This window comes from Pinus tabuliformis, chromosome 4_1 (genome assembly GCF_031772625.1).
Source record: "Pinus tabuliformis cultivar Carrire ecotype Pingquan chromosome 4_1, CPIR1, whole genome shotgun sequence".
NCBI lineage: Eukaryota > Viridiplantae > Streptophyta > Pinopsida > Pinales > Pinaceae > Pinus > Pinus tabuliformis.
Genome location: NC_142303.1, coordinates 476,848,631 through 476,874,680, shown reverse-complemented (window position 1 = coordinate 476,874,680; position 26,050 = coordinate 476,848,631). Strand labels below are relative to the sequence as shown.

The 26,050-nt window shown below is 34.1% G+C and overlaps 1 protein-coding gene across 1 annotated transcript; it reads left to right on the top strand.

The window, feature by feature from the left end:
- The first annotated feature begins 18,687 nt into the window (after positions 1-18,687).
- On the top strand, positions 18,688-19,365 carry LOC149176551 (uncharacterized). The gene has a single exon (XM_089421509.1). The coding sequence runs from the start codon at positions 18,688-18,690 to the stop codon at positions 19,363-19,365; it is 678 nt and encodes a 225-aa protein (XP_089277635.1).
- The last annotated feature ends 6,685 nt before the right edge of the window (positions 19,366-26,050 follow it).

Below are 26,050 nucleotides of genomic sequence, written 5' to 3'. Positions count from 1 at the left end.
AGAGGGAATGCCCCTTCCCCTATCTTTGATTCTAGCTCACAAAACTCGTGGCAGTTCTCCAAAGGAATGACGTTAAAATACACTGCCATTGAGTCATGGGTAAACAACTTGGCCCCATGTTGCACTAGTTGGCCTCTTTCTCCTCTACCCTTCCTTCTTCTCCCTCTCTTCATCGATGGCATTTTCGGACCACAAGAGGGTTCCTATGCTTCTTTATATAGATTAATTCTACCTGTAAATGGGAAAAGCCTCTGAAACAACTTGACCCTATCTAAACTCGGGAACCACCAGAGCATCGTCACAGAAATACCACCCACAGGTATTAACCTCTAATGAAAGACTCACCAACCAAGGAAATAGGTAGCTTCGTGTCAGTCAGAGACTTAGACCCCTTAAACAATGAAGATCCTAAATAAAATCCTAGAATCCAGACACTACAATACCCAATAGCCCAGGGAGAAATAACTTGAATTTTCCTCCAAAACACAACAAAACGTATTCGTCAAGACCCCTTGACCACACCCAGACTCAAAATATTCAATTCAATTATATCAAATAGACTTAGATTCTTGGAATGCAACCCCAAGGAGGCTACATGATTCACGGAGACCCCAACCTTCAAAAACACGAGTCATCCATTAAACGAGGCCAAAGACCCCATTAAATTAAACCCATATAAGAATCAAACAAATCCAAGAGAAAACATGACCAAAATAAATCCATAGAGCTTACCAATTCTAGAAGCGTGTAAAAAAACCCCGCAAGAGTTCGTCAACTCCTCATCTAGACACAATTGAGCTCACATAATACTAATCAGTGACTAAAAATTGAAAATTGGGGACTCTAGAGCTTCTCCCTAAGATGATAAATTACTCACTTCAAGGACTCAGGAATCCCACAACCATAGAAGTTGGGGATTCTCCCCCCTCGCCAAATAGTTTCCAACAACGACTACCACTTCATTCCTAAACCAAAAGCACAAAAAAACCTCGACTCCATAAACCTTGAGCCAACTAGAGGGTTGCATGCTCCTAAATGCGAAGTGCCAAGTACATACACCCTCCACAAATTCTTTGTTATTACATCAAGGGTGGTGGGCACAAAGACCCAAGCCCCTTGTCGCCCATCATAACACCCCATCAAGGAGGTATAGCGTCTAATATCATTTTAACACTTCTTTATAGTTATTTCAACATAACCAATAGTAGTCACTTAAATGCATGTTTTTTTGACATTTTAAATTCCATTATCTATCAAATATGGACATTTTTTTCCAAATATGGTAGTTATTATTTTGAAGTTAATATTTTTCATATAATTATGTATCATTAATTAAGGCAAGGTGCCATATTTTTAGATATAGTATAAAATATCATTTTTAAAAATTATTTATCTTTACTTCAACCCACAATCAATAATAATGGCTTCCACTAATTCTAACATTTACCAAAAAAATTTACACTTCAAAGAGATATATAATAAAAATAAATAAATTTAAGCATTTTGAAAAAAAATTGTTTAGGATTTTTATTGGGATGATTGAAAAAGAAAAGATTTTTATTTTTATTTTTTATTTTATTTTTTTATATTTCATATATATTTTTTTGCATGTAAGCTTGGTAGGACTACATCTTTATCATCTCCAACTTCTCACCCCGATCAGGGGATAACACAAGATTTGAACCCAAGACTTCCAGTTCGGTGAGACTTCATTTCCACGACCATTGCCACTTGAGCTACCCCAAGCGGACTTTTTTATATTTCATATTAAAAAATAATATTATTTACTTTTTTTTTTTCTTTAGAGTAATGATTCACATAACAATTAAAGTAAAAATAACATAATAAAAAATTCATTATAAAACAACAATAAATTAATACTTATTATTATAATAAAATCTTAAATTCAAAGGGACGGTAGGAGGGGGATGGGTACTCTATGGCTCTGAGGAGGATAGAGTGTTTAGGTACTCATGTGGTTTAGTTATATGACAAAAATACAAGAAGAGATATATGGTCTCTACCATGGGCTTTTGGTAGCCAAATAACATCAGGTGGACACACTTATGGTTATTAGAGATTCTCACATAATCCTGCATCAATTGGTCAAAAAATCTCTCCCAAAGGAGAAATCTATGGAAAACATCATGAAAAGAATCAAGAAAATTGCAGAAAATATACCATCCAAAGCATATTTCCATGTCCTAAGAGACTTCAACAGAGGAAGCAGACAAGTATGCTCATGAGGGGTGTAAATTGAAGATAGGTGAATTAAATATTCATGGCCAAATTAGGCCTACTATAATTCCCTAATGGTGGATGAAGACAAACATATTCTATGAAAATAAACATATTTTATTCTAGGAAGGTCTAATTTTAAATGATAGGAACAAAGCATTAATTCTATAATTCCCTAATGGTGGATGAAGTCTATTAAATAATTACCTAGTAGTGTTATGTGTTGTAAATTTTGTGTTTTGTTAGGGAATTTTTGTAAGGTATTCACCTATAAAACCCCTTCTTTTGTTGCTCAGATATATTCTCCTGGGGAAAATTATGTATTTTTATTGAAAAGCAAAAAATAATTGGAAATTTTTGATGAATTAGCTTTGTAATGTTTGATGTATTTGTTGCAAACTAAACACGAAATTATATAATACAAATACTATTTCCAATCTCAAGTCAAAACATTACAAGTGTAACTTATCAACAATTTGCAAAATTAAGTTTTTTTTTTCAAACAACTTAAAATTAATCAACAACATCATATATATATATATATATATATATATATATATATATATATATATATATATATATATATATATATATATATATATATATATATATATATATGCCAACTTCATCATCCTCAAGAGCCTCATCATCATTTTCTTACATAGTATTTTATGCTTCCTTTTAGTCATTTTTCTCTTTTATTGGATCTTTAATGTTTGCAAGTCCCCTAATGTGTTTCTTTCCAAACATCCATATAATGATGGCTCAAATTCTTTTGACATTTTGCCACACGTGATTCACTAAAATCTCATTTCCTCAAGCCAACTCTTACATTTCATCTAGAAGAATAATAGCATTAATTCTTTTGTAAATAAATTTCCATTGTAGTGGATCATTTTTAGTGGCTTTGCAGTTTCTTCCTTTTTGTAGGTAGCATGCTAATGTTGTACCTCATGTCAAAATAAATTTTTTTTTTTTTATTAATGTAAGCATATGGAAATTAAAAACCAAAAACTATTGAAGTTGATTTCCTATCATAAATCTTACCAAAACTTGAGAAAAATCCAAAACCCAATCTCCTTCACTTAAAATTGTATCTATAAGATAATTAATTAATGCTTGTGGCTTATGATAAATGTTATTGTGATTTTAATGATCTCTCTTTTCACATATTTTTCTTCATGTGCTAGTTTTCTCTTACCACAACATTATAAGCTGATAATTGAGTAGGTTTCTCTCCTTCTTTTCCATTAATAATAATAGAATTATAAGTATTATCTTTTGTCCAACATGCAACATGTATGCTCAAAATATCACTTGCAAATACATCACTACTGGAACAAATAAAATTTGGTTTTTTCTTATAACACAAAATAGTAGAAACTCAATTAAACTTGTACATAAATAAGAAAAATTAATCATTGAACATATAATTTAAATGTCTTACCAAAAAAGTTGTTTCCCTGAGTTTATTTTTCCCTTAAAGCTTGATAGTAATAATCGTAATTGTGTGTTTGAATGAAAAATTATAAATCTCAAAAGTGGTGATGTTGTGACTTCAACACATATTGTAACCACTTTATTGAAAGCTTGGTAAATATAAAGCTAACTATCAATATCCAATTTTTTGGATATTGAAATTATGAGGAATATCTACAAGAATTTGGGAATAACTTTTTTAGGAGCAATATTTGCAATATTTTCATAATCACCTAATATTACTTGATACTAGACAATGTCAAGCCCTTTCCAAATGTAGTGATCAAGAGTATCATCAAGTTTAGAATTTTGAAGATGTTGCTTTCTCTGGCTTTCAAACTTAGATTTTTGAAAAATAAAATTGAAAGTCCTTGGTACTCCATCTATATTCTTCTTCAACATCTTTAATGAAATATGAAAATATGTTTGTTAGTAATAAAATAGGAAAAGATTACAAATGAATATAATTGATCAACATATCTTTTTTAATGCAACAAAAAATTGTTTCGATGTTATTTTAGAGCTTAGATCTTGACAATTGTGTGTAACATCATACCAACTCTCTTCATTCAACATTTTAATCATTTTATCGTATATTCTCATATAAACTTTTTGACTAAATAAATATAATAAAGAATGTTATATGTGTGTGTGTGTGTGTGTTAATTGAATATAGATAGGGTGGTTGGACGGAATAATTGTGATCCTCCCCACTTGGGTTCAAGTCTAGTAAGTTGGCATGTTTACGCTTTGGAATAGAGTAACTATGTTGTGCTCTTAAGTGAGTTTAAATTGAGGGTCGACCTCATACCAACAGCCCCTCTCTTGCCTTCAAGTTAAGAGGGAGACCGAATTTCTTCCTCGAGAAGTACATAACGCTTATATATATATATATATATATATATATATATATATATATATAAACTTGCATCAACAATATATTAAAAATGAAAAAATGAATTTTGTAATTATAACATAAATAAAAATAACTCAACAAACTTACCTTTGAAATTCACTAGATATTTCTTTTGTTATTAGTTCACCCATCCTTACATGTGATAATATTGTTTTTACAAGTCTTTCATCGTTCACTCCTTGCATTGTTCTTTGAGGTATGATAATCATCTCTTCTAAAAGACTCTTGATATCAAGAAATATTCTATTGGTGTTACATGTTAAGTTTATAACTTTTAACTTTATGATGTTTTAGACCAATAGTCACCTACATGTTAAAGATTTCATCTATCAAATCCCATGTCTTCCAACTCCTAAATCCCAATTGAAATAATCTATCTACGGTTATGAGTGCATCAATTACTTTGCAATTTTGTCCTTTAACATTTTCCTTATCAATTGGGAAGTCTACTTTCATATAATATTGCTTATGAAAGTTTGCATTAACCTTTGATCAACCCCCTACACATAATTCTACAAATGCATTATGAATAAATCTAACCCTTACAATGAAACTCATAGGCGTACTATACTCATTATCTTTGTTATGATCTCATGTAAATAACTATGTTTCCACATTTGTCAAAGCAACATAAATGATACATTTCACTATTTCAAAAGGAGAGTTATTGAGATATTCCAACAACAATTCTCTTCTAGCTCAGCGGAATGGGTTTTTCCAATCACATAATATTTAGAGTCAAAACATTTTGATCTATCATATGCATCCTTGCTAGAAACCTTTACTGGGTCAACAAGAATCATGTAGTCAATAACAAGTGCATATGTATTGTACCTAATCAATGTTTTCAAGTTATGAATATGCAGGTGGAGTGGCTTCTAATTTGGTATTTATCTTTACCTTTTGTGTCTACAAAGTTGCTTCCATATTACTAAACTATATGGATCCCATTAACCAAGTTGTTCTTCCTCAGTCGATACCAAATGGCATTTTATGTTATGTTGATAATACCATCCTCTAGATCAACACTTGGTGTTAGGAATTCCCTGCTACCTTTATAATTTTCACTATGATATTCAGAGCTAACCATGTTTTCTTCATCATAATCAGCAAAGATTAGATTTCCTCCTTTTATAATTTAAAGGAAATTCTTCTAGATCAACAACCTCTTCATAATTAACAAGAATCGAATCATCCTTCGACATAATTATTTTGTGTTTTTTATGATTATTCTTCTTTTGAACAAAAGTGGTAATCTCATTGTCACCAATGGAAACATTATCTTCATTTTGAGTTTCCACATGTTGAAATGTTAACTTTCTAGTCTTATTAGAATGATGAATTTCATTTCCTCTTCCTTGATCATGTGTATCTAATCTTATAGCTTCAACTCCCTTTGCTCTTCATTTCTTTTTCCTTACTTCTTATGCATTATCAGTATGAAAGGTGTTAATGACCTTCATGATATCTCTATGTATAACATATTATCCCCTTCCCTTCCTGCACTAGATATGGAAAATTGGTAGTAGGTTTTAGCACACATCTTCTCTTATAATGCACATGTTGACTCTTTGTTATTGTTTCCCTTTAAGATGCACTCAATTATATAATTTTTTATGCATTTTATAAAAAAATTACTCACCCTCCCCCATGGCCAGGTCCTTTACACATATGGTTTCTCCTCCTTGCTCCCACAACTCCTCTCCCTAGGAATCTCCTTGATGTTTTTTCTAGTTTGGGGATGCTTCATGCTCCTACATACATCCTTGGAATCTTGCTCCTCAAACTCATGCACTCACATCCTCTGCTAATACTTCCTCTATTAGAAACACCATTTCTAACAACCTACATTTTGCACAATATTCTATCAAGGATTTGGTGTATTAGTTAACATGCCAAGGTAAATAGCTCAAGCATGTTCCCGCTCTACCTACTATAGAAAGATGGAGAGCTCTAAGGCCTAGTAGAGGGTCAATACCTTAACCAACCACTAGAATGTTAACACACCACTACAATTGCGGGATGAAATAGATGCGACTAAAAGGGAAATTGCAAGAGAGACAGGTTGTCTCTCAGATATAGAAATAGCCAATGAAATTGTTGATTAAGTCTCAGATGTTGGTCACACCAAAGGGAGGTTCAAACAATATATGCACTTGACACATATTTTACCTCAAGATGTTGTTTGGATGTGTATTGGTGGATCACAATGCATCCTGAGATCAAATTCTGTTGATGCTTGACAACCTTTAGCTCATAGTGAAGGGTATGGATCGCCAACTGCAATGAATTGAGACACATATTAGTCTTTTGCCTAACCTAAGATGCTCACCAAGTAGTAACAAAGAGCTAATAGTTGTGGAAGAATCCAACTCTTTGAAGACTGGATGATGGCAATAATACACTCTTTCAATGTTTTTCCCCAGTTCTAGTTTTTTACTTTTCTAGTTACAAATGCATATGATGTTTTAGAAGGCCACAAACCTCAAATTAGTGGTTTTGTAGTTTTTTATACCTAAGCATGCTTAATTTTTGGACATTGAAACAACTCTGGTTCTTCAAATGGTCGGGTTTCCCTAGCAATAGACTATAGTAGATCAGGGCATGTATTTTTTATTAAAATTAAGTAATGAAAGTTTGCTTACCATATATATATCCCCTCCAACATATTTGAAAGTTGCATAGAAAAATCATATAAAAATAAAATATAACATTTTAGTGATAAATAGGTTTTTAAAAAATAACATTATACCTACAATAATATGTAATACATAAATTATGAATAGAAACAATTACATCTCCTTCCTCGTTGTCTCGCATGACGGGTGTACATATTTATGTAAAACCTTCTTGCATGTTATAATTTGCTCTCTTTCAAAGAATATCTAATTTTGTTATGCATCTTAGCTAGTTTTACATTAGCATAAACAATATCTATACCAAGCCAAGCACCTGATAAATTGTTTGCACATATTGGAACTCAACACCATACAAATATATTTGTTGTACATTGTTGCATCATTTATCTTTGACATACTACATTACTACATTAGTTTTCCTCTAGTGCTAATTTCCATTCTCAAACATTCTTTGTTCCTTTTGGGAGGTTAGTTGATGGATCTTTACCAAAACTGTTAGCCTTTTGTTGGCTAGCATTCGTGGAAATTTTAAGTCCAATTGTGGATGACATGATTACAAACCTTATCTAGAAATATTCACATGTAACTTCCTTCTTGTCATTTACCTAAATGATGATTAAAATTATAAATTTATATTTTATAATGTTAATGAAAAATATTTTTACTCAATTTTAAAAAAATGATCTATGAAATTTGACTCTTTTGTTTTTTTTTAATAATAATTCTTTCTAAAGAGAGAAAAAAAAACAAAATTTAAATAAATTACCCTTTTTATTATAAATGTATTTAAATACTAAATATTAAAAAACAAAAATCAAATTTTTAAAATTATTTAATAAAAAATTAAATATTAAAAAAATATTACACATATTATAATTAATTTAAACAAGTGTAATATGCAACTTTGCTACTTAGTACCTGCCTCTTATGCAAAAAGTAATCGATAACAATTATTGAATACTTGAACAAATTTATAAATCTAATAATAAAACACATTTGAATCCGACAGAGGGTAGCGATTATTGAATACTTGAACAAATTCATAAATCTAATAATAAAACACATTTGAATCCCACGAAGGGAAGTAGAAGAAGTAATTAACGAACTTGATAACCTTAGAACAAAATATAGATAGGGACATATATAATTTTGGATGAAACATTAGTCCCAACATCATTATTTGTTACAAAAGTTTTAGAGTTTATTGAAATATGTTTATGCACATTTTATTCCATCTTTAGCTTATGGGACCAAATAAGGAGGAGAAATTACAATGTATAGTACCTTTATATTAAATAATGTATATATACGATATAAATAAAATAAATAATTTTTAAAGGGATGATTATTGTAACAAACTATTTATTCAACTTTAAAGTTATATTCATCATAATTAAATGACAAATAAATAATCTATGATATATGACCAAAAAATCAAATTAATATTCCCATGTCGTCTTAATCGCGAGATAAACAAGGGCTACATAGTAGCTACTACCTACCGCTTAGCTTAAATATAGCTTAATAAAATAAAATAAAATAACAAAGACAAAAATTTCATCACAAAAATAAAACAATTAATAAAATATTGTATTGTATTATTTAATGCCATCACCAAAAATTAAGAAATATGATTAACTAATATTGTTCATGTTGGCATTATGATGCATGTGTTGTACTTGATGGCAACCCACTCATAGAAGAACATCTCACTTATTTATAACTAGATGAATCTACAGAAGAGATATCAGATGTGACTGAATGCATGGGATGCAGGACAACTCAAAGGAATCAGATGACAGTTCTCAGTAATGACAAGTTAGCTTTGCCATCAAGTCCAAAGGGGGAGATTGTTGGCATTATGAGACAAGTGTTGTCCTTGATGGAAAATCACATAGATGACAGATCATAGTGCAGTAGGTCAGTAGCAAAGAGTTGATGATCAGACTACAAAGAATGAAGAAAATAAGGTATATGCAGGTTCCTCTTATCAAAGTCGCTATACACGTTGGATCATAGATCAAAAGGCGCATATGCGTATACACGCACTTTCATGCAAGGGAAGGCGCGTACATTGGGTTTTGGTCCATGGTATTAAGTCCTTGGTATTTGGACCTATGGTTTTGGACTGTGGTATCTCGTCAGAATTGTTGATCTCACATATTGGGTCCATGGTATTGATTTGTTATGGTTTTGGACCATGGTATTGAGTAAGGCCTAAGACTATAAAAGGAGAAGAAGATCATTAGGCAAGTGCATGGAGAAAGTCTTGAATATTTGATGAAGTATGAGATCCAGTATGCAAGATATGGGTTATGATGCATTGCTTGATCTGAGCTAAGGAGGGATCTTACCGGTTGATGGAGAACAAGATCTAAGGATAGATCAGGATCAAATGGTTTGAAATGAACTATCTCTATATGGTTGAATATGCTTATTCTAGATCTGTATACTGACGCATGTAATGTTCTGAACTGGGCATAACTTAAGTTTGAAATAACTGCAAGTCATGATTGAATATTTATAGATCTGTACGCGGGTTGGCTTTGGTGAAAGCGCGTATGTATGCGGGTTTGGTTCATCATAGTAGCATATACATTATGAAGTATGATATTTGAAGTTGCAGTTGGGTCTGATTGTTATTGCAGAGTTCTGTTGTCTGCTCTGTGTTCTGGTGACTGTGTTGTTGACAGGGTTTCAGTGTTTCAGTGATTCAGAGATTGATGATGCTAGTATTGATTGATTTTGTGCTTCAATGATATTGATGGGTCCAGTATGAAAATTGGATGAAATGTGGCCTTCAGATTATAGTGTTGTGCTTCAGGAGTATCCAGTCTGAAAATGTATGAAATGTGGTCCCTGGAGGATGAAAGGAGATTGTAGGCCGGTGCCTACGTACTAGTACATCAGCTAGTACAAGAGCAAAGGGGGTGGTAGCTCCTTTCCAGTAGCAGCTGGAGAACGAGTAAAGATTGGAGCATTCAGTAGGCAGGCACCTACATACTAGTAAATGGATTAGCTAGTACAAGAGCTAAGGGGGTTGTAGCTCCCATCCAGGAGAGTCTGGAAAACGAGAAAGGGTTGTAGCCCTTTGCAGGTAGAAGCCTGCGTACTGGTATAAGACTCCACCAGTACAGAAATATTGTAAAATGAAGTTTCTTATTAAAAGAAGACAGAGACGACTTGCAACAGGTGGTTTTCACCCACATTGGGTTTCCACCTTATATCATGGTGTTCATGTGTGCTTCTTGTGTGTGATGATCTGTTTTGTTTTACTGCACTTGCTTACTGTTCATGTGGTTAATGAAGTTCTGATGCACTAACTAAAGATAAACATTTAATGGATTAACTGAATCATAAGTATTCTGGATATACGCTAGTTGCATTAGACACAGTTGCGTATACACGCAGTTCACTTAACTGAAGTAGCGTATATGTATCTAAGTATGGAAATGAAAAAGTTTTATTGATTAAATAATACCGATTCACCCCCCCTCTCAGTATTATTTCCAACAATTGGTATCTGAGCAGGTCCTTTGGTAGAAGCATGGTCGCTTGAAGGAGATCCGTAGATCAATGGGAAAGAAGCTCAAGAAGAAAGCACCTAAGAAAAAGAAGACATCTCAGAAGAACTATGAGAGTGGGAGCATTGATTGGGGACTATGTGGAAGAAGCACTTCAGATTCAGAATCACTTCAGAATGAAGATGAACAAGATCTATCAGGTGTGAATTTGTTATCCTCTGGTATCTATCCATTTGAAGACGATGAAAGCGATAGCGAAACAACTGAATTTGCTCTTATGGGTGAGCAAGAAAGATATCAAATAGAGGCAGAATTTAAAAGGCTAACAGACAAAATTAGAGATCAACAAGATCTATTGAACAAAAGGGAATGTGCCTTCAAGGAAGTAGCTACCAAACTAAAAGCTCAACTAGAGGAAGGTAACAAGGTAAGGAAACTATTCAAGGAAAAATATCAAAAGTTGCAGGATGAAGTGACATCATTAAGAAATGAAGTAAATGAAAGAAGCAAAACAATCAAGAAACTCAGAGATAGATCCAGTTACTATGAACGGCTTGAAGCTACGATCCTCTCGCTAAAGGAAGATCTTGAAGAATCAAATAAGCATAATAAAGAACTACTCCAAGCTCATGAAAAACAAGAAAATGAAGTTCTTGATCTAAGACATCAGTTGGAAGAAGGAAGAAATGTTGAAGAAAACATGAAGAAGCAATATCATGAAAAGGAAGAGCATCTCCAGGTTGAGGTAAATATTCTAAAAGAAAAATTAGAAGAAAAAGATAAGCTCTTACGATTTCAAGATAGTACTAAGATCTTGGATGATATTCTTAGTAGTCAAAGGTCTCTTGCTATCAAAGCTAGTCTTGGTTTTCATGAATTTGTTGAAGAAGAATCTAGTTCACAAAGTAAGACAAGGGAATCTAATGATAAATCTGAAATGCTCAACAAGGAGATGAGAGGTCAACCCCATCAAAAGCCAAGGAAAGAACTTCTTCAAAGAAAATATTTTACTCCTCCAATGAATAATGTTGAATGTTATGTATGTCATAATCTTGGACATGTCGCAGCCAAATGCAGAAGAAGAAGGGTTCAAGACCATCACACAGAAAGAACATCACATTCCAGGTACTTTAAGGGATATTGTTTTTCTTGCAGTATGTTTGGTCACAAAGCTGTTGATTGCTACAGAAGGAATATGAAACATATGAGATGTTATGCATGTAACAAACTTGGACATATAGCAAAGGAATGCAGGAACAAGGTACGGGCACCACACCAAAAGGAGAAAACATCACCACACTTGAAGATATGGAAGAAGAAGGAAGTATAGTCAGAAAGATGTGCCACAACACCATATACAGACATAACAGACTCAAAGGGAGCTGAAAGTGTAAAAATTCAGTGTCCTAAATCTCATGTGCAAGTTGCATAAAGGGAAGTCGTGTATATACGCGAGTTAGACACTGCATAGTCGCGTATATGTCAGTCTGAGGAAAAGCAGAAGGGACAGGCTCAGAAAAAGGGTCTGATACGATTCAGTCTATTTGCTCTGTTTGATAATGGTTACAAACTGCTAATGATGTGTGGAAATGTCTTGATACTCATAAGATGTTTAGAAGTGTTTTTGATGCTAACTTGATGATGATGATGTCATGATACTTCTTACTAATATATGCATCTGACAGTAAACAGATGGCACAGGTTCAAGGGGAGTTTATGTTTTGAATAATGCATTGTTGGCATTATGGTTAGTAGTCCTTGGTGATGATACTTATATGGCTAAATGATATATCTTGCTATGATTACGAGTTATCCATGACAAAATCTCATATGATTCTTGGGGTTACATAGTTGATGTTTAGATCAGATTTGTGGTTGATTCTCTGATGATGCATATATGGTGTTTACATGGTGATATTCATAAGGATAAGGAGAAGTACAAAGTACTTGGTGATGGGCCACTCATATGCTACTGTCGTCATATGCATAAAGATCATATAATACAGTTATGTTGCAGGATTCCTATAGTTCTTGGCACTCACATGGATGAGGATTATGGTTGTTGATGATATCAAGAAGCCTTGAGCTCTAAATACATAGTACTGGATACGTGGAGTTGCATTTTTGGAGATATGATGATGATGAGTTATTACCTATATGATAATAGGTTGATACTCACATATGCTAATTGATGCTTGTTAGATAAGGGATATTCCCGTGTAATGTTACATGGATGGTATATAAGATCATGCAGATCTTGATGATGATGAGATGACTATGGTGTTTTCACATATGATATAATGTGAATGATTTTATGATGATGTTCAAAAGGATGATTTGATATCTATATGCAGACATACCTTGTTACATGACTTTTACAGGTTGCTGAACTGGAAGTGGTTGTACGCGAGTTTTATGAGGAATATCCGCGTATGTACGCCTGTTTTTGTGGATACAGTCACGTATATGTTGGTTTGATTTCAGGTGGAACAGGTGCAGAAGGAGAACATGGTTACTGATCTGCAGGGAAAATTTTAAGAACCCCCCCTAAATTTATAAATATAATAAATGGGCGAATTTCCATGGTATATAGGAAAAATGGAAGGCGATTTTATCAATAATATAATATGTATATATAATTTTTTGGCGAATCTCTCACCAGGCATGGCGAATATTTTACTCAATTATAAAATCTTTAAGATCTTGGCGAGTCTTTCACTAAATAATAAAAATTTGTAAAGTCCTAGTGAATCTTAGAATAGGCTACATGTTGGTTTAATTCCCCCATTTAAATAGGCTACATTCCAGGTGAATACCATGGGTCAATACCATGTGCCATTTTGGTGAATACCATGGGTCAATACCATGTGCCATTTTTATTTTTATTAATTCTAATATTAGGGTTAATAATGGTTTTTTGCATGGTATTAATAACAATCTAGTCCACGGTATTTGTCCCATGGTATTTTGGCCATAGGTTTCACCTAAATATAACCCATTTTTTGAGTGTCCTTAAATATAAGGTGACTTATGGAGTAAATATAAAAAAATGTTTTATTTGTTTACCATACCTCTCGTTTATTTATATTTTTATTAATTTACCATACCTCTTTTACAAATATGGTATTTGGCCCATAGGATTCACTTAAATAAAACCTCTTTCTTGAGCCTTCATAAATAGAACAAGGGTTATGGACTAAATATAAAAAGAGGTTTTATTTATTTACATACGTCTTTATTTATATTTTTATTTATTTACCATACCGTTTGAGTAAGTATAAAAAGACGTTTTATTTATTTACCATACCTCCACTTTACTTATATTTTTATTTGTTTACACCGTTACATGTATATAAGGTGACTTATGGAGTAAATATAAAAAATGTTTTATTTATTTACCATACCTCTCATTTATTTATATTTTTATTAATTTACCATACCTCTTTTATAAATATGGTATTTGGCCCATAGGATTCACTTAAATAAAACCTATTCTTGAAAATGGGCGAATGGATTCACTTAAATAAAACCTATTCTTGAAAATGGGTGAATGGAAGGTTGTAAGTCCTAATTTCAATGGCTAAATTTATATTTTTTACCCTCTCCCTTAAAATAAGGTGGGCTATTTGAGGTGATTTGTAAAAATGTACTATGATACAAAATATTCGCCCACTAAAAATTTAAAACCCCTTAATTTCGCCAAAGGGCGAACATTCGCCCCTAAAATTATCCTTGCTGATCTGAATGATGATTGACAAATGCTGCTGATGACCTTCATAGAAGTGTTTAAAATATTTCGTCTCTATGTCATGTATATCTTCTCTTATCAAGGTCATGTAACAGCCTATGTTGGTTTCCCCACTATGCCTGGGATGAATAATGTAATGTACTTATTTGTCATATGTAAACTTCTGGTGTATCCCCACTTGGTTGGGTAGATGAGTCAATTCTGGTATATCCCCACTTGGTTGGGAGATGGATGTATGTATGAGTCTTTGGTGCTAGGAAGGTCACTTATGATGTATAGAGTCATGTTCTTTCTTGTAGAACATATTTTTGCAGACCTTGCTTACAGTCAGGGGGAGCATGAACATCACACTTCAGCAAGAGCAGAGCTTTCAGCATGTACTCAGAGGGAGCATGGACAAATTGATACACCTTAGCATATACAAAGGGGGAGCACATTCAGAGATTTCATTAGGTACTCAGGGGGAGTATGGATAGCAAAATGTTTATCAAGGAAAGAGAATATCTTGGTCCGCCCTTTGCCCTTGATGTCAAAGGGGGAGAGTGATTTGGTGTTGTTGCCATCAAGTCCAAAGGGGGAGATTGTTGGCATTATGATGCATGTGTTGTACTTGATGGAAACCCACTCATAGAAGAACATCTCACTTATTTATAACTAGATGAATCTACAGAAGAGATATCAGATGTGACTGAATGCATGGGATGCAAGATAGCTCAAAGGAATTAGATGACAGTTCTCAGTAATGACAAGTTAGCTTTGCCATCAAGTCCAAAGGGGGAGATTGTTGGCATTATGAGACAAGTGTTGTCCTTGATGGCAAATCACACAGATGACAGATCATAGTGCAGCAGGTCAGTAGCAAAGAGTTGATGATCAGACTACAAAGAATGAAGAAAATAAGGTATATGCAGGTTCCTCTTATCAAAGTCGCGTATACACGCGGGATCATAGATCAAAAGGCACGTATGCGTATACACGCACTTTCATGCAAGGGAAGGCGCGTACATTGGGTTTTGGTCCATGGTATTAAGTCCTTGGTATTTGGACCTATGGTTTTAGACTGTGGTATCTCGTCAGAATTGTTGATCCCAAGTATTGGGTCCATGGTATTGATTTGTTATGGTTTTGGACCATGGTATTGAGTAAGGCCTAAGACTATAAAAGGAGAAAAAGATCATTAGGCAAGTGCATGGAGAAAGTCTTGAATATCTGATGAAGTATGAGATCCAGTATGCAAGATATGGGTTATGATGCATTGCTTGATCTCAGCTAAGGAGGGATCTCACCAGTTGATGGAGAACAAGATCTAAGGATAGATCAGGATCAAATGGTTTGAAATGAACTATCTCTATATGGTTGAATATGCTTATTCTAGATCTGTATACTGACGCATGTAATGTTTTGAACTGGGCATAACTTAAGTTTGAAATAGCTGCAAGTCATGATTGAATATTTATAGATCTATACGCGGGTTGGCTTTGCTGAAAGCGCGTATGTACGCGGGTTTGGTTCATCGTAGTAGCGTATACATTATGAAGTATGATATTTGAAATTGCAATTGGGTCTGACTGTTATTGCAGAGTTCTGTTGTCTACTCTGTGTTCTGGTGACTGTGTTGTTGACAGGGTTTCAGTGTTTTAGTGATTCAGAGATTGATGATGCTAGTATTGATTGATTTTGTGCTTCAATGATATTGATGGGTCTAGTATGAAAATTGGATGAAACGTGGCCTTCAGATTATAGTGTTGTGCTTCAGAAGTATCTAGTCTGAAAATGTGGTCCCTGGAGGATGAAAGGAGATTGTAGGCCGGCGCCTACGTACTAGTATATCAACTAGTACAAGAGCAAAGGGGGTGGTAGCTCCCTTCCAGTAGCAGCTGGAGAATGAGTAAAGTTTGGAGCATTCAGTAGGCAGGCACCTACATACTAGTAAATGGATCGGCTAGTACAAGAGCTAAGGGGGTTGTAGCTCCCATCCAGGAGAGTCTGGAAAACGAGAGAGGGTTGTAGCCCTTTGAAGGTAGAAGCCTGCGTACTGGTATAAGACTGCACCAGTACAGAAATATTGTAAAATGAAGTTTCTTATTAAAAGAAGATAGAGACGACTTGCAGTAGGTGGTTTTCACCCACATTGGGTTTCCACCTTATATCATGGTGTTCATGTGTGCTTCTTGTGTGTGATGATCTGTTCTGTTTTACTGCACTTGCTTATTGTTCATGTGGTTAATGAAGTTCTGATGCACTAACTAAAAATCAACATTTAATGGATTAATTGAATCATAAGTATTCTGGATATGTGCTAGTTGCATTAGACACAGTTGCGTATACACGCGGGTTCAATTAACTAAAGTAGCGTATATGTATCTAAGTATGGAAATGAAAAAGTTTTATTGATTAAATAATACTGATTCACCCCCCTCCCAGTATTATTTCCAATAGTTCAGATTAAGATACATATATCTATATGTGTGTGTGTTTTATTTATATATATATATATATATATATATATATATATATATATATATATATATATATATATATATATATATAAAATTGTTTATAACAAATTTATTAAAATATGTTTTTTAATATAATATTTTTTTTAAATTAAAAAAATAAATAAATAAATAAATAAATAAAAAATGATCACAAAAATAAAACAACTACTAACATATTGTAATGTGGAAAGCCATGGCCAAAAATTAAAAAATATGATTAACTAATATTATTTATATTAACATATATGCGCTTTAATATATATGTGTGTTTTATTATATGTGTGTGTGTGTGTGTGTTTAATATAATAACAAGGCATGAGAAAAAATTAAAAGTCGTGAAAATGGAAATAATAGAAAAAGGAAAAAAAATCATAAAGTTAAATAAAAAGGAAATAAAACAAAAGAAAACAAAAAATTAGTAACTAATAGAAATGGAAGTTACTAAACAACTCACAATAAGACCTCAACCAATCACCTTAATAAAAAATAATAATAAAAATTGAATTCCCAATTTTAAACTATGGATAAAATAAATTTTTGGTCAAACGCAAATTAATAGGCAGTGAAAGCAAAACTAATGTCGCATAAGGCGTAATACCATGCGACAGATATAATAATTAATATGTAATAAAATATAAAATATAAAATTTTACAATATCTAGTATCCTAAAATAACAAATTTACTATGCCCAAAGGCTTAAGTGCGAGGCAAAAATATTCCTAATTTTATATTTTATTTTATATTTTTAAGTTAAAATTAAAATTATAAGGACAAAAGAGAAAATCTTATTTGTTGTAGTGTTGAATTAAATTTTATTTTTTATATTGCATCATGATTTAAAATTGAATTGTGAAAATATATAATATAGATAAGGTTTATTGAGGAAAATGATTGAACCAAGTCCATTCAATAATAAAAATCTGCAAGGGAAAAATATGAAGAAAATAAGTAGGGAAAAATCAGTGTAATATGTAGTGTTGCGGCTTTTATTTTTTAAATCAGCAAGTTTCATGCTTAGTAAAACCCTGAAATATAATGACAAAAATCCATAAATTTGGAAAAAAAAAATCAATAAATAATTTATGAGGAAATTTGGTGATCAATAACTAATTCATTTTGAAAATTTGATTTTAAACCATGTAAAATTAGTCATCCACCAAATTCAAATTTTAAAAATTCAAAAAGTAATTTTCAATTTCTAAAAAAAATAAATTTAATATTTAATTTTACCAAAACTTTAATAAACTTTAGAAATAGTTTTAAAAATTTACAAATTAATTACAAGTCAAAAAATTTGACAAAAAATGTCTTTCAAAAAAAAGCTAATTATAATTTTTTAAATAAACATAATTATTAAAAAATTATATGAAAAAAATATTTTTATTTTTTATTTTTTTTTATCAATTTTTTCAATGTTTATTGAAATGTTAAATTTATTTTTTTAAATGTTAAATTTACTTTTAAAAAATCAAAATAATTTATTTTAACAAAAATATATATTTTCATGTTTATATTTTTATCATTTTTTAAAGTTTCTTAAAAGGTTAAACTTCCCTACACATGGTTCGGAGGAATGTGCGCGCCCTGCTCTACCTCTGCTAGGTCAAACAACCGTGCATTTTTTTTGGCCTTCGGCTCTCTGCGATGGCCCCTCCGGATGCTACACCGGAGGTGGCCGATGCTCAACAAGCTTTCTCAGACCCGGTAAAATCCTTGCCTCCACAGCGCCCCCGTCCAGTCGTTTCCAAGTTTGTCAAAAAACTAGATGTGCTTCAAGAAGTCAATCTTCCCCCAGCCCTTCCCCGCATGGCTACCCTTTCTTTAGTAGAAAAAGGACTCATTGGTCAATTCATGGGCCTCTGGCCATCCCTGAAAACTGTGCAAAGATGGGTCGAAAGAAATTGGTTTGATAAAATTCAAGGCAAAATATCCATTAGATTTTGCGGGAAAGGGTACTTTACCTTTCATTTTGAATCTAGAGAAGACAAGGACCTAATCTTCAGAAATGGCCCTTATTTCATGGATTCTAGAGGTCTGTATCTCAATAAATGGAATCCAGATTTTGACCCAGAACTAGATGTTCCTAATGATGTTTCGGTCTGGGTCCGGCTTCCTCACCTCCCCCTCCATTACTTGGGAGATGAATCGGTTCGAGTAATTGGGAACGTAGTTGGCAGATTCATTGATCGCAGCGAACCAAAAGATAATATGCAAGCCTGTGTGCGTATATGTGTTGAAGTTGATCTAGGCAAAGGCCTTCCCGAAGCCATCAAGCTCAAAGTGGACTACTGGAGTCATATTCAGCTGTTGGATTACGAGTAGATCCCATTCAAATGTAAGGTATGTCATGAATATGGCCACTTCGCCAATTGCTGTACTAAACTTGTTGATGTTGAGAATGGTTCACAAGATGAACAATGGGAAATGGTTAAGAAAAAGAAGATGACCCCCATGGCCAAAGCTCCTACTGCAACTGGCCCTCCAGCTTTCAATGTAGCTTGCCCCTCCTCTTCTTCCCCCTCCATCTCTGCCCTCCCTCCCCTCTCTCATCTTCCTCCCCCCTCTTCATCCAATCCTTTTTCTGTCCTCTCCCCCCCAAAATCTCTCCCCCCCTCTTTTGGTCCAATTCGATGCCCTCGAAACCTCTCTTCCTCTGCTTATCTCCTCCCAAAATTCCACTGATCCTCCTCCTATTAGGCAAACCAGGAGTTCCTCCAAAGAACATGGAGCATCTAGTGACTCTCATAAAAAACCTGGGCCGGGTAGGAAATCTGCTAAGCAACAAAGAGATGAGAACGCTCAGAAAGATATAGCCATGGGCACTCAGAACCCTATAGAATCCTATATTCTAGGGCAATATGATAAAGAAGCAATCCACAAGGATCAAGGGGGGCGAGCACCTCTCCATAACCCGCATACCCAATGATGAAGTTTCTTTCTTGGAATAGTAGGGGACTAGGGCACCCCTCCAAAATAGTTGCCCTAAAAGATCTTATTCATGGTGAGAAACCAAAAATTCTTTTGTTACAGGAAACAAAACAGGGTCAGCAAGAAATGATTGGAATTATTGATCAGCAGAGGCAGTACAATGGCAGCATTAGTGAATCAAGGGGTGCCTCCAGAGGAATCGCAACTCTCTGGAACCACAACATATGGAATCATATATCGGACACTGTTAATCAGCATTGGATAAAAACCATTCTAGAAAATAGAATAGATAGACAAATTATAGTCATCTATAATATCTATGCTCCTAATCACTACAGAGACAAGGAGCGTTGTTGGGATGATCTCAAAGCCAGCATAGATGCAGAAGAAAGTAATAATACCATTTTTGGGGGAGACCTCAACCTTATTCTTCACTCTAATGAGAAAAGAGGAGGTAGTTTCTCCCCTGATCCTTACAGAGTTCATTTAGAAAACATCATGCAAGATCATGATCTCATTGATGTTGCACCAAAAAATTGAAGGTATACTTGGAGCAATCGCAGGTTGGGTAAAGGAAACATTATGGAAAGGCTTGATAGAATCTTAGTAAATGTTACGTTTCTCTCCTCCTTCTCTGCGGGATATGCCTCCATCCTTCCTTTCTTTGCCTCTAATCATTACCCTATAACTCTTACTCTGGAAACCCACTGTCCTCTTGGACCCATTCCCTTTAAATATAGTTCTCTATGGAACTGCATTCCAGCTATCAAAGATCGTATAAAACACTTGGTGTCAGCATGTTGAAAGGTCCCTTGGTTACATTTGGGAAACCAAGCTAAGAAAGACTAAGCAGGCTCTAAAGGACTGGGAAAAAAATTGCTATAAGGAACCCGAGAAGACCAAAAAGGAGATAAAGAGCAAATTAGACTGTATCCATAGAATAACAGAGGAGCATGGCCTTTCACAAGAGAACAAAGACCAGGAGAGCGATCTTTACTCACAACTCTCTCATGCAAACAGAGAGGAGGAACTTAAATGGAGGATAAAGTTGTGGTAGCTTTGGCTACAAGGGGGAGATAAGAACACAACTTCCTTTCATAAGCAGGCTACTGTCCGAAAAACAAGGAATAATGTAAACTCTATTTTGGATGCAGATGGAAATCGTCAAAACACACAAGGTGCTATTCGAAAGGCAACCACAGATCACTACAAAGCTCTCCTAACCGAAACAAAAGAATAGGAAGATTATATAGATCTGTTGCAATATCTCCCCAGCGAGATCATCAAGGAAATGAATGTCAATTTGAACAAGGAGATAGATGAGGAAGAAATAAGAAGAACTATTTGGACCCTCCAACCTGACAAAGCTCTAGGTCCAGATAGTTTCCCCATCTGCTTCTATCGAGCTTATTGGGGAATAATAAAAAAAGATCTAATCAAAATGATCAAATGGGCCCAACGCAAGGGTAAAATTGGAGGCTTCACCAATGCCACCCACCTTGCCCTCATTCCCAAAGAAAATAAACCCTCTTCCTTTGGTCGGTTTCGGCCCATCTCCCTATGCAATTCCTCTTACAAAATCCTGACCAAAATCCTTGCTTCCCGCCTCCTCCCTTCCCTCATTTTTGAAAATCAAGGGGGTTTCTTGGCCAATAGACAAATTTCTGATTCTATCCTCATTGTCCAAGAAGCTATCCATTCGAGTCAATCTAGAAAAGAGAAAGGGTTTATTCTTAAACTTGATCTATCTAATTCCTTCGACAGGGTAAGGCACTCTTTCCTCATGGTTGTTCTAAAGAAGATGGGGTTTGAGGTGTCTTTTTTGAACCTCATCAAAGCTTGCATTTCTGGCCCCTAGATCTCTCGTCTTATTAATGGCAGACCTAGAAATGCTTTCCAATCATCTCGAGGTCTAAGACAAGAGTGCCCTCTCTCACCTTATATTTTCATTTTGATGGTTGAATCCTTTAGCAAAGCTTTGGACTTCAATCAGAGGGTCGGCCTCATCACAGGCATTAAATATGGGAATGGGGTAAAGAATATAAATCACTCTCAATTTGCTGATGACACTTTGCTAATTGGAGGAGCTTCCAATATAATAGCCCGACGCTTCAAAGCTCTTTTAGAAAAATATATGCGATACTCTGGAGGAATGGTTAATCAGTTGAAAAGCTGCATTTATGGATGGAATACTTCAGCTCAAGTCCTTCACAATATCGCCAATACCTTTGGAGTCTCTTGCAATTATGATTGGACACATTTCACTTATCTAGGCATGCCAGTGAGTGCTGGTCCATTAAAAGCAGAAGTATGGGATACTATAATTGACAAAATGAAAAGGAAAGTGCAGCAATGGGGTTCCATCTGGCTCAATCCAGCAGGTCGCCTAATTCTCTTAAAATCAGGTATTTCCTCTCTGCCCTTATACCAATTCACCCTCCTTCAAGCTCCTGCCTCTTTTCATCATAAAATGGAAATCATCCTCCGCCAATTTCTTTGGCAAGGAGGGAAAAATGACAAAAAGAAGTTCAATCTGGTTAGTTGGAAGCAGGTCATTCAATCCCAAGATCGAGGAGGCCTCAGAATCAGATCCCCCAAGTTCCTCAATCTTGCATTTGGAGGCAAGATTTCTTGGAGACTTATCACTGGCCTTTCTGCTTGGTGGAAAAGGGTGTTGGAAGCTAAATATTTAAATTTCCCAAGGCAGCACCTTCTCGACCACGACATTCCTAACAGAGATTGCTCCAAAATTTGGAGATTGTGCAAGAAAGCAATTCCCTTTATGGCTCAGAACATATCTAAAGTCCCCAAGGGAGGTGCTAATATTAATATTAGATCTGACAAAATTATGGGACAACAACCTATAAATAGCCACGTTGGAGTTGATCAAATCCTCTCCTTTTTTTACAACATAGGCATTCAACACCTGGATTAGATTTCCCAGTGGGATCCCCAATCCCAATTATGGACAGGTTGGACTTTTCTGGCCATTCCCAATGATCTCGAGGCAAGCTTCTATGTTCTCCAAACCCATCTTCACATCATGGCTCCAATAAAAAAGAATGATTTAGATGGCTTCTGTTGGGGTCTATCTGGATCTAATTATACAATTCAAGTTGCCCACCAGCACATCTACAACAATAATCATCCCACGCCCATCTGGACTCACTGGAAACTTGTCTAGAAATCTGAGGCCCCTCCTAAAATTAAATTCTTCCTTTGGACTCTCCTTAAGGGAAAAATCCTTACCGCTGAAAATTTGCAAAGATGAGGCATTAGTGGCCCTTCCCGTTGCCCTAATTGTCAAGCTGCTGAAGAAACCATTCAGCATCTCTTCATTCCCTGCTCCTTTGCTACCACCTGTTGGAGAGAAATACCCTTCACCAACCATATTCCTTGGAACTCTCAAAATTCCATAGGAGAAGTTCTGCATCATTGGAAGAAGAATTATCCATGGCAGCATAAGAAGAATAACATAGTTAAAAGGGTCTGGGATACCCTTCCCTATTCTATGTTGTGGAACATTTGGCTGGCTAGAAATCGCAGGGTATTCAAAGACAAGGAAACGACCATAAGAAAACTCTGCAACAAGGTAAGGAGCCTCACTCTAGAAACTATCTCTGCCAAAAATCAAAGGAATATTGATATCACTAGTCTCAATGTCGAAGAGCGGAACTTCATTGGTTATTTGCTGGATAAAAACAATAGTAATCCGAATGGGAACATCACCAACAACATGCGCAACAATGCAAGTCATAGTTGAAAAATAAGATTAAAAGAAGAAGATTTTTCAACATGGATAAAAAATTGCAACATCCGTTATCTCTTCTTTGATGGTGCTTCCAAATCTAATCCTGGAATTGCAGGAGCAAGAGGAGTCATATTCAATGCTAATGGGGAATGCATTGTTACTTCAGGCCGAGTTGGAGCAAATTCGTGCCCATCAGAAGATTCTGGATGCCAAGATAGACAATCATAACCGGCTCACTTGTGAAAAGTATGAAGTTGACCTCAACTTGTTCCCCCACAGAATTTATTCGCTCCAAGAGAAATTCAATGAGCTCTCCAACAAGTGCAGTCACACACAGGAATCCATCGAAATTTTGAAGTTTATGATGGCTAATAGAAACACAGTTCATGCCAGATCGTCAAGCATCAAGCACGGTGACGTTGATAACAAGCCTAAAGAATCTACAACTCAACAAATCAGCATATCAACATAGATTGAGCATGCCTTGTAAATATTGTTTTATGCTGTTCCAGTTTATTAGGATCTACTTTTGTCTAGTTTTTTCAGAAGCCGGAAATGGCAAGAACAAAGAAGAATTTTTTCCATCCCATAACATTTCCTCTCTTTGCTTTCCTGGCATAAAGTTTTGTAACATAGGAGTTCAGCCTCCTTAAACCTTTTTCTCGAATATAATACAACACCCAATTATGTAAAAAAAAAGAGATTAAACTTCCCTGTTTAAATGTTTTTTAAAGTGTTAGATTTCCTTTTTTAGAGATAGCTAGTTTGGTTTTTAATCTTTTTAATTTATTTATTTTTAATATCAAATGATTAAAAGAAAAATTATAATATTATTTTTAATGCTTAACCCTTTAAATGTTCTAAAAACATGTGTGTTTTTGTTTCTCCCTAAAATATTAAAAATTTATATGCTGTTTCTTTCGAAAAAATATAAAAATGATAATGAAATATCGATTTATTCATTAAAAATATATATAATTTGCAAGTTTTTTTTTTTTTTAATGGTAAAATTAGAAAATATATAAAATATTAAATTTTTAAATGCAAATTTTTTTATTGCTTGTCTTTTCCATGATCTTATAACATTTTTAGTAAATTGTTCCCAGTCTTTTGAGCATTGTATATGTGTGAGAGAAAGAGATATATGAGAAATACAAAAAAAATAAAAATAAAGCATATATATTTCAATAAATGTGGAATAAAAAAAAAAAAAAATAAAAGATAAAAATGAAAAATAATTTAATTAACTAACAAATGTTAGATAAGTAAATAAAAAAATTACTTAATTTTAGAGGGAAAATATTGAAAATAAAACTTGGGTAGGGAATTTGAAGAGAATGTTTTGGGAAGGAAGATTTTAAGGGGAAATTTTGGGAAGGAATATTGGGGAGGAGAATTTTTAAGATAATTTTTCATTATGCGAGTTATAAAATTATCATTAGGAGAGTGGGCAATGGTATCATTCTATGTTTTGTGTGAAGTTCATGGATTTAGTTGATAGTGAAATTAGATTTCTGCAACATCAACATCTTATCTATGCACCTCTTGTATCAATATTGATAAATATAATGGGAATGTCTCTAATGTGAACAAAGAGTCATATTTTTCACCTTCCGAGGAGTTCGATGATAGTAGAAGTAATGAGATTGAGCATGTTGATCAAGAGAGTTATGAATCTAAGGAATTTGACAGCACCCCTAATGAAAATGAGAAATATGATGGTGATCATTCTTTTCAACAATTTAATAATAATATCAATTATAAGAAAAATACTCAAATTCTAGCTTCAATCAACAATTTCAATGACAATTTAAATGGTTTCGATGATAATTTTCTTCCAGGTAATGATTTTAATGGAAGTGACAATGTATATTTTCTCCAACAACGTAAATTAAAGGATTGAATCAAGGTGATAGATGTTTTCTTTCGAGCAAAGATTCCCAAGGCACTTACAAGGATGATGAAGGTTTTCCTCCAACAATAGAATTGAAATGCTTTGATGAAGATGATGAAGAATTTCCTCCAAGCGACAATTTTAAAGGCACTAATGAGGATGATCATGAATGTCCTCCAAGCAGGGATTTTAAAGGCACTAATGACAGCGATTAATTTCCTCTGAGCGAAGATTTTCAAGGCATAAATGAGAATGATGAATAATTTCCTCCAAGTGAGGATTTTAAAAGCACTAATAAGGAGGATGAATTTCCTCCTAGCAAAATTTTTAAAGGAATTAATAAAGATGATGGAAATTTAACTCTAAGCAAGGGCTTTAGAGGCATTGATGAGGACGATGAATAATTTCCTCCAAGTGAGGATTTTAAAAGCACT

What these genes read in the sequence shown, in the direction of transcription:
- LOC149176551 (XM_089421509.1), top strand. Translation starts at nt 18,688, where the DNA reads ATGGCCCCTCCGGATGCTACACCGGAGGTGGCCGATGCTCAACAAGCT.